This window comes from Vidua macroura, chromosome 1 (genome assembly GCF_024509145.1).
Source record: "Vidua macroura isolate BioBank_ID:100142 chromosome 1, ASM2450914v1, whole genome shotgun sequence".
Taxonomy (NCBI): domain Eukaryota; kingdom Metazoa; phylum Chordata; class Aves; order Passeriformes; family Viduidae; genus Vidua; species Vidua macroura.
The window spans coordinates 53,973,934-53,983,559 of NC_071571.1; the positions used below are offsets into that span (position 1 = coordinate 53,973,934).

General features: G+C 40.4%; 1 protein-coding gene across 3 annotated transcripts; it reads right to left on the reverse strand.

Annotated features, from left to right (window-relative positions):
• Nucleotides 1-883: 883 nt before the first annotated feature.
• YAE1 (YAE1 maturation factor of ABCE1) lies at nucleotides 884-5,705 on the reverse strand. 3 transcript variants are annotated; one of them, XM_053986241.1, is made up of 4 exons: nucleotides 5,593-5,705; nucleotides 4,522-4,659; nucleotides 2,794-2,915; nucleotides 884-2,327 (listed from the first exon to the last, which is right to left on the reverse strand). In XM_053986241.1, the coding sequence occupies exons 2-4, from the start codon at nucleotides 4,636-4,638 to the stop codon at nucleotides 1,904-1,906; spliced, it is 663 nt and encodes a 220-aa protein (XP_053842216.1). In that variant the 5' UTR covers nucleotides 4,639-4,659; nucleotides 5,593-5,705; the 3' UTR covers nucleotides 884-1,903. The 3 variants fall into 3 exon arrangements, with proteins under 3 accessions (XP_053842216.1, XP_053842225.1, XP_053842233.1); XM_053986250.1 differs by having other exon boundaries at nucleotides 5,651-5,702; XM_053986258.1 differs by having other exon boundaries at nucleotides 4,522-4,623; nucleotides 5,593-5,696.
• Nucleotides 5,706-9,626: the final 3,921 nt, after the last annotated feature.

Consider the following 9,626-nt stretch of genomic DNA (forward strand, 5'->3'; position numbering starts at 1 on the left):
TTCTACCCCCTATTAGTTATTAATTTCTTTCTCTTCATGCTAATCTGGTCTACATCCTTTATTCCTTCTTTTATCTTTTTTTCCAACTTTCCAGGCCTTAATCTCTGCTATATCTTCTGCTTACTCTAATGTCATTGAATGGTCACAAATTTAAGATCCCAGATGCCCAATCTTCGAATTCCTTTGGCTTTGTTCATTGAAGATTGTCAGGCTTAGTTTTAAAATCTTAAGGTTTCAGTCATTTAATGATCAAAGTCTGTGAAGAAACTTAACTGGTGTTGGCTAAAAATGGGCACTGCTTACACTTAGTTAAAACAACTAATTAAAAATTAGTTAGGAAAGTTATATATATATTCCAACCCTGTCTGCACCTTATTCTATCAGAATATGGAAGAAATCTGTGTTTAGCATACATTATACAGTCTATAACACAAGACGGGCATTTGAAGAAAAGCAATGTTTATCCATGTCAGTATTATGCTAAATAAATTGAGAAAAAGTTACTTGAACAATTTGGTATATACACAATTAATGCAGACACCCCTCTTTGTCCACTATTTCATAAATACATTCAATCCAAGAATATGAACTGCAGTTCTGCTTACCCCTGAAGCAGAAGTGGTACAAAAGGAAACCAAATTTACAGTCTGTCAACCCTGACAGGGTAACAGAGTCTTTAGTAAGGATATTGTATAAACTCAGGCTCTGAAAAACAAGGAATTTTCACCTTAGATTTTTTCTTGCCTCTAAGTATGAAATAGTTTTGTGATTTTTTTTTTAAATCATCGTTTACTGTTCAAAATCTTACTTTGCCTATCTCTGGACTTCCTTTGTCTCCAATATGAACGAGTTACAAGAAACTTCCAACAAGTAATCTGGGAACTTACTATAAATCAGTTTAATTAATGCAAAACAGAGGCATTCACCAAAAAAAAAAAAAAAAAAAACACCTTCCTGAACAGAGCAATTTACAGCTACAGTGAAGGGAAACAATGGGAAAGCAAGTCAAATATAGAATAGTTACAGAAATATGTAATAATCAGAAATAAGCATGTGTGGCCGACGTGTTTCTAAGAGGTAGTGAATAAGCTTGGCTTCCTTGAAGAGTTTGCGAAAAACATTATTGGAATGTGCGAAAGAGTGCAGGCTAGATGGACTGACAAAATAAATACAAAAACAAAAACAAAAGGATTCATTAGACTGGAAGCATATTTGGTGTGGTCTGACACAGTAAGAGTAGATGTCTAGAAGTAAAACAATGGAACTGTCAGCAATTCTGTGTTTGAGGAAAATTATGTGTTTTCAGCAAAAGTGACAAATATAACTATATAAGGAGGGAAAAATAGTTTTTAACTGCAAAAGTGCATTGCATCATGGGTAGAAAAGATAACACACAGAATTTGACAAAAAGTGATTAAGAGAGTCACAGCACTCTAGGAATCAGCAGCTTATCATGTTCTGTTTCACACACAGCATATCATCAACAGCAGCTTTTTCTGCAAAAACACTGACCACTTCCATAGCATTGAGCAATTATTCTTTTGATATTGCAGGGGACCAATTTAGAGGGGCTATTTAATGGACCCACTTCATTTCCAAGCTGCTGCCAAGAAAAAAATGAGGGTGAAATGGGACCTCCTGACACAAAACAGAAATATGTTTAGTAACTCTTTGTAAAGCTTTACAGTCACTGCCCCTTTCTGCAAATGTGACCTTTAAGGTTGAAAGTCAAAGGTTTTGCCCAGACCCAAAATCATGGTGAGAATTTACAAAAATTACTTCTACGGTAAAGCATCAAAATTAGATTTTCCTAAAGCAAAAGTGATGCATCAGCCTGTACATGGACCACAAACTAAGAATCAAAATCAGCTGTGATAGTTTTAAGTACCATGAGACAGAAAAACTAATGTTCCAGTTGCTGAACATGATGGAGGACATCCAGTGATAAGCCCAGCTGCTCCGCTAACCAAACAGTCTGCTTTTTAACCCAAGCAAGGTTTGACTTCTCAGGATCTGTGCAGAGCTTTGCCTTGCTGCACTCAGACTGCAAGGAACCAACCTCACCATTATTCCTACAAATATTTTCACCGGAGCTGCCACAGTCCTCATGCTTTCCATCTTTAACTTTCCTGTACTCTGTCCCAGCTGTTTGATTAAGGTCCATGTCCTGAACTGAGTCTAAAATGTGTCCAAGATGTGGCTGTTCTTCAGTAGAATTCAGATACTTAAGCATAGCATCTTCATGCTTTCCAACCACATCAAGAAGATTATTTATCATATGTAGAGCAGAATCATGTCCATTAAAATGACACCAGGATAAGAGAGCACTGAAAAGTGAACAACAACAAAAGTTATTATATTCATCTAAGTAGATCTCCACTTGGTGAAGGTAGACAGTAATGTGACAAGGTATCTATGTATCATAAATACATTTATGCATAATTCATGATTTATGGAAAATTCAGGCAGTTTATTTATAAATATTAAATATTAAACTTAAATATGTAGATTGAGATAATTTTGGAAAAGCAACTGAAAGACTTTTTAGAAATTATACTTCTACACCCAGGTAGGCATTCCCTGTTCTCAAGATATGGGAATTCTCAGGTTGCACACTTCCAAAATGTGTTGTGTGTTTTGTTTTTTTTTTTTTTTTTTGGGGGGGGGGGGGTTGTTTGTTTTTTTGGTTGGTTGGTATGGATTTTTGAATAAAACAAACAAAAACCTGCATGCGTGTTCCCCTGTTACACACCCTCCACCTACACTTGACCTTAAGGAGAGTTTGTAACCTACTTCAGGGTTCCTTTGAACTGGCCACATGTAATCATGAGCTCAGCACCGTGTCTGTAACCTTGATTAAAGCCTGTCTGGAGTGCAAGTTCTTTCCCGGCCTCAATTCCATCCCTGTAGCCTTCCTGTAACAAAAGCAGTGAAACAGGTTGCTCACAACATGACAAAGTTGACCTCTGACAAATACATTAATAATAATAATAATAATTTTTAAAGTTTAACCAAGTATCACAAGTATTCAAGCTCTTAAGTTACAGCTTCTATATCTGAACATCCTTCACAGCTACACCCCCACTGCCAAACCAAAACATGCTTGTTGCAGTATACTATGATTTACTGACCTGTAAGATGCAGTTTTTTACTTTTCCCAAAAGGATCCCCAGAAAGTGAGAAAAGAGTGAAACTTCTTTTAGAAAGATCAAAAAAAGCATGTTTGCTTTTAATGATTACCAACTCCTTTGTGAGAAATGGACTTAGAAGTACACCTGGACTTCTTTTTTTCTATCTAAAAAGATATGCCAAGCTTCCCCTTTAGCAGAGGTACTCTTCTATCTGTAATCCATCTACATGGAATCCATTTATTTTCACAAAACTAACTGCTGAGCATTGCTCCTTTATCTGCTGGACCTCACTCCATTTAAAGAGTTATGATTGACTGAGTCACATATAAATACACTTAACATTGGGACCGCTTTCTTTAAGTAAACAGCTAATGATTCTAATGCAAATTACTTTCTTTATATTATAACCACATTACAAGGTTACATAGAATAATTCTTAACTTTTTTTCACACCTAAATTGCAGGCTACAAAAGCAAAAATGTTTATTTGCTCATGGTGGCCTTGCTAGAAAAGTAGTCTGGAACACAAACATTTATTTTCCCCAACATACAACTCTAACTTCAATAACACTTCATGATTTTGCAATATCTATTCAAAAATATCAGAGGAATTTCTGTAAGAACACTAAACAGTTCCTTAAGAAAACCAGTCTGTTCATGGAAATCAGATGAAGGAAACTACACCAAGTCTGCTGTAATACCATTCCTCATCAACTGCCTACAACTGCCTCCAGTTTCCATCCATGTTCTTCAGCCAAATGCTGCTCAACTGCGAGCAGAGAAGCCCTACTGGCCCCACTCTGAATGACACAGTATCTGTCAAACGAATCTATTTATGAACTTGTTTTGTTCCCTACAGAACTGCAAAGAAGCAAGGGCTGTAGAAAGCAGCTTTCATAAAATATATATTTCACTTGGAGAATAAATCAACCAAAGACCTACACAGACCACAATGCCCAATTGTGGTTGCACATGGAGTCACGCATCTTACATTCTGACTGATGAGTAACTCTAATCAAAACCCCAAACATCTCACATTTCTTTATTAGCACTGTTCAGCTCTGTTGCTCTTCATTTATGAGGGATATACCTAAAAGTACAAAGCAAGTAGCTCGCATCGCAATTCAGCACTGCCTTTTATAAACACACATGGTTGTACAGAAGGAGTCAGTGTCTTTTGGTAAAACAATACTTTGCTCTGGTGACTACTAAGAAGTGTTTACCTAAATTTCTACCATGTTTTCCTGATATTCAGAAGACAGTATGCCACAATAACTTTTAAGCAGCTGCTTTTACTTTTCCCTTTAAATCATTCACATGTATACCAAGTTAAATGTCAGTAAATCTAAAACGACTAAAAAGTATATTTAATAAATTTTTATAGAAATACCTTCAACCTCTTTTTCATAGTGCTATTCCATTCCTTCTGTAGTAGACACATTTCATCTGCATCTTCATCAAATACATCCTCATTGGACTGCTTGACTGCCACCTGTACCCAGGACATAACAGCAGTGCCCTACAACCCCTGTTGATATGGTAAAAAAACAGTGAAAAACTCTCAGAAGTGCCTCTGGTGAAGTGTCAGAAGTATTGGCAAAAAACTGAGTTCTAAAGAGAAGCCAGGTATGGAGCTGATTATTCAAGCTGTACATGGGAACACGGTGCTGTGTGCCATTGGGGTGCATCTGTCAAGAAAAGGCAGTCAGATCATTGTTTGTAAAGTAACTTCTGAGATCTATTAGGACAATTTATGATAGTTCCTTCCCATCTTATGGCACTGACATACATATAGATGCCAACACAGCATTTATGAACACTGCCTGTACAAGGACAGCTGACAGAAACAACTATATGACTTGTTTCCAACAGCAGCTGACAAATAGTCCCATACAGCCTCTATGTGGTGCCCTAAAACGAGCTATATGTATAAACACAACTTTACATATTTGTATCGTGTATGCAATTTACTACACGCAGGTTAACTCCTGCGGAGTTAATAACTGGGAAGTGATCTTACCTTTGATTTATGCCAAATACTGATTATGCCAAATACTTAACTATCCTATCAAACAGAAACAGTCCTTTCTATTTTGAATAAAGAATTAGCAAGTGGATGATGCAGTGGAAAGGAGAAATTTTCGTGTTATTTAATCTTTTTCTATGACGAAAAACTTCGAGAAGTGTCCCACAACTAATTCATTTGCCTCGCTGTAAACTGTAAGAACACACCGGCACTTCCTTGCGGAGACACCGGGCGCTGGGACACAACCGGCTGGGGTCCTGCAGCCTGCAGGCAAGCGGGGCATCCCCCGGCCCCACAGCCGGCCCGGGCCGCAGGCAGCGGCCAGGCCCCGACCGCCACTTCACGGCCGCACACGTGCCCAGCTCCCCAGAAGCGGCCGCACTGCGGGGAGCCTTCCTTCTCCCCCGCCCGGCCACAGACGCTGCCTCCCCTCACCTCGCCTTTCCGCGCTGCTTGCACAGCCGCCTTCGCCAGCCCAGCCCCGCACACTGACCCTCACCGCAGCCACCGGCATTCCCCACCGCGCTCGGCCATCTTCACTGAGGGCAAACGGATGCCGCTGCCAGCGGAACTAATAGGGCAGAGGCAGCCATGACGTCAGAGCTCGTCGGAGACACTCAAAGCGCCATCTTGAGTGAGGGCGCAGCCCCTTCTAGGCGCCGGGCCTGCCCCTGCCCCTGCCCCTGCCCCTGCCCCTGCCCCTGCCCCTGCCCTTGCCCTTGCCTTGCCTTGCCTTGCCTGGGGACACCGGACGCCAACGGGGCGGGAGCAGCTGTCGCAGTCGGGATCCCTTTATCCCATCATCACCTCCCACTTTCTCTGGAGGGAGCGGCATGTGGCTGCCTCGGCCTCCCACACTGACCATAGGACAGACCTAGGGTCAACGCGTTCCTCGGGGCACGAAGGTTTCATCATCTTTTCAGTCATAAACGGCGGACTTAAAAAAAGAAAATCTGCCTTGTTGACTTCAGAGTCATCAAGCGCTTTATGTGAAGCATGCCCTTACACTATCCTCTACAAGACCCAGGTATTACAATGATAAATCCTTTTTAATATGAAAGATGCCAGTGGAAGTCAAATGTTTCATTGCTGACTTTGACTAGAGAAAAAAAAGGAATATCCTATTGACGTAAATGAAACAGAAATACAACAGTGTTGGTGCATGCTGCATTTGGCTTATGAGCATAAGTTTAAAGCTGATTAATTTTCATGAACACACAATACATCACGCTTGAATTCAAGCTGCCTGCTTCTCTGAATTGCCAGAAGCTGTTCAGTAAACTCCACCGTGTGCTCAGTGCCCTGCGGGGCCCTGGCAGCCGGAACATCTGAGAGGCTGATTCCCCATGGGACCACATGCCCCCGGCCACTGCCAGGTGTCTCGTCTCCTGTCCCAGGGGTGGCTGATGACATTCCTTACAGCAGGGCTTGGGACACTGCACGGACAGTAGCAGGGCCTGTCTGTGCTCTGCAGGTACCAGGAGACAAACGAGCATGTGTGGCAAACTGCAGCCGCTGCACTCCCTTTTCCTCCTCCCTTCTGCTCTGCAGACAGCCTGTCCTCCTGCTTCTGGCCCATCTTGGATGCTCGCTGATGGTTGAATGCTGAGGTACAAGTAGTACCAAGTAGTACCAAGTAGTAACCAAATCTGTCTAGAAATTCGTGTGTCAGGTGTCAAAATGACACTGATGCCTCTGGATGGCCATAACTGCATATCTGTTCCTCAGTAGTTACTACACATGTCAATGATTGCTGATTTCCCAGCCCACTTATGTCACTTTCATCTCCCACCTGTCAGATGCTAGCTCTGCCATTTAAAAAAAACTGATAACAATACTGACTATTGCCTGCATGCACAAATGCACAGTCACAAAAATCCCTTCTGGCAGCAAAAACTTTAACTGGTAGTAATGACACTTAGCAAAAATTCACCAGGTGGAAACAATTCTTCATCTGGCAACAGCACTATTAAACTTAGGTTAACCCTTTGCTTATTATCTTCTGTTCTGTCTCATCAGCCTCTTGCTCTTCTGGAAAAGATACACAAGGCATGGCTCAAGGAAGCTGTGAGTTTCCCAGATTCACACTATCAGCTTAAATGTCTTGAATTTAACAAAGTTGATCATCCCACACAGATGTTTAAGAATTAGTCTTTATAATCGTGAGAAAAAAATTAAGAAGTCTTTTATTTCACCCCCTTTCTGTTATTAGTTGTGGGTGGATAATTAGGTGAATCATTGTATACATAGAGCAACATTGTTGCGATATGAATTACATTTGCAACTTGAAGACAATTTGATTCTACCTCGCTGGCCTGGACAGGAGTGCTGGGATTGAGGGTGGGGTGCAGTGGCTCGGGGTGTGGATGTTTTCCACACTTATGTGTGTTCTTAATGGGACAATGTCTGTGTATTTTGGTGACACTGTCAAGATATATACCAGAAGATCAAAACAGGAGAGCAATATTTCACTGGTTAAAAACCAGTTCTGATATTTTTGCACAATAAAGTTGCCTGAAATTGTGAAAAACGAAATAGTTGACTGGTGACCCATTGTAAAGTTTGTCAGTGCCATATCTAAGTATAAAACCAGGCTAATTTTAGGCCTAGGGTATCTGATAATAACAAAGGTACTTCTGGAACATGAACATGCGTATCTCAGCAGTTACTTCCTGCTTTCCTGGTGTACTGGGGAGAGCTTCTGGAGGGGTCAGTACACAGTCAGAGCTTAGTACTAGCTAGAGATTTCGGGAGATCATTACTCTGGAATTCTGCCAGTTTCATCTTAGCAGTAAGGTTTGCCATTAAGCAATCAACCAGGAGTGATCTCCAAAAGCGAAAAATATTAGCATATTGTCATAGGGTGTTGCTTTGCACTGTTTTTACTGCATATAATGCTTCAGATAAAGCTCCTATTCAGATCATTATTATACAACTTTGTCTCTCAAACAGAAATGGATGGGAGCATCCAATGGATTTTGTCATAATGCAGACACCTCAAGAATTCAAGCATTCTTGAAGGGTGGTTGATTACCTTGGCCAGGACTTGTACACAGGCCACTCTGTGGGGCAGGTTCATTTCATTCTCACTACAGCAATTTCTGTTGCTGTGTGCTGTTGTCTCTGCCAGAATTGAGTAAAGCCTTGTGAAAGACCCAGGCCAGAGGACTATTTACACTGTAAATTGTTCTCCAGTCATGCAATGCTTATGGACTGACAGAGCCATGTTTCATTGACTCCAACATTGGGAATAATATAATTCTTTTAAGAAATCACAGCTCTTAAATGGTATTTGGATAAATTTCAGCAATATTTAAATAATTTAAACATTTAAATGTTTACTTGTCTTCTATTGTAAACAAGACAAAAACATGATGAAAAAGAGCAAGCTATCAAAATGTGAGGAAAATGGAAACCGTCAATATTTAATAAAGATGGTATATACATTGTCACCAAACGTTGCACAAGGTTTCTGAAGAGCCTTAAACTGTAAGTCTCTCCCAAAATTCTATGACATATTCTATGGTCAGGTCTGTAATCTTTTCCGGGTATATGGCTCTACTGCCTAGTCAAAATCTAGGCCGTTTTTCATGAATATCATGATAACGGGTCATTGGTAGGACTGCCTACAACAGCATCAAGAAAGACATGCTCACATGCAGTCAATGTCTCTGTCCTGATCTTGGGTATGTGCATCTTTTCTTCATGCACAGGGTGGTGGGGTTGTGCACTGCTGGCTGAATTTCAATAATAATACAGTAACCTCCAGCACATAAATACTTTGCTACCACAGAGAAGGGAACAGTGAGCAAACAGGTTAAGTGCAAGGTCATAGGCTTAATGAGGTTTTAAATATTGCAGCTCACAGCATAGGAGACTATAATGCCCCTAAACTGAACAAGAGGGTTAAAATAAACTTCTAGGATCAATGAGTATTACCAGGGCATGGTAATAAACATACACTTCTATACTTTCCTGCAATAGCTCTCATACAGGTATTAATAAAATTTCCTAGTGAAACCCTGTCACCCTCTTCTGATGAAGGTAACTAATACATATGAATTACTTCTCTGCTTCTGTGAAATCACTTCTCTCTTCCTTAATAGCATACAATGATATTGCAACAACAACTCTGGGTCAAAATGTCACATTTAATGTGAGAATAAAATGGAAGAATATGGAAAAGCATGTATCAAAGGTAAATGTCTAATATTCACTTCCGAGCACCACAGGAGTCTTAATAGCTCTTTCACCATTACTTCTTACACAAGTAATTTCAAGGGAGAGGATACTTTTCCTGCCTCTTCCTTCACCTGTATAACCAAAGCAACAGAACTTTGATAGTTAAATATTACAACAGGACAGTTTTCTTATTTGCAGAATCATTAACATTTCAGATCCTCACAAAGGATCATTAACATTTCAGATCCTCCTGTCTATTTCATGAACTACCAGCAGCTGGGCTTAAA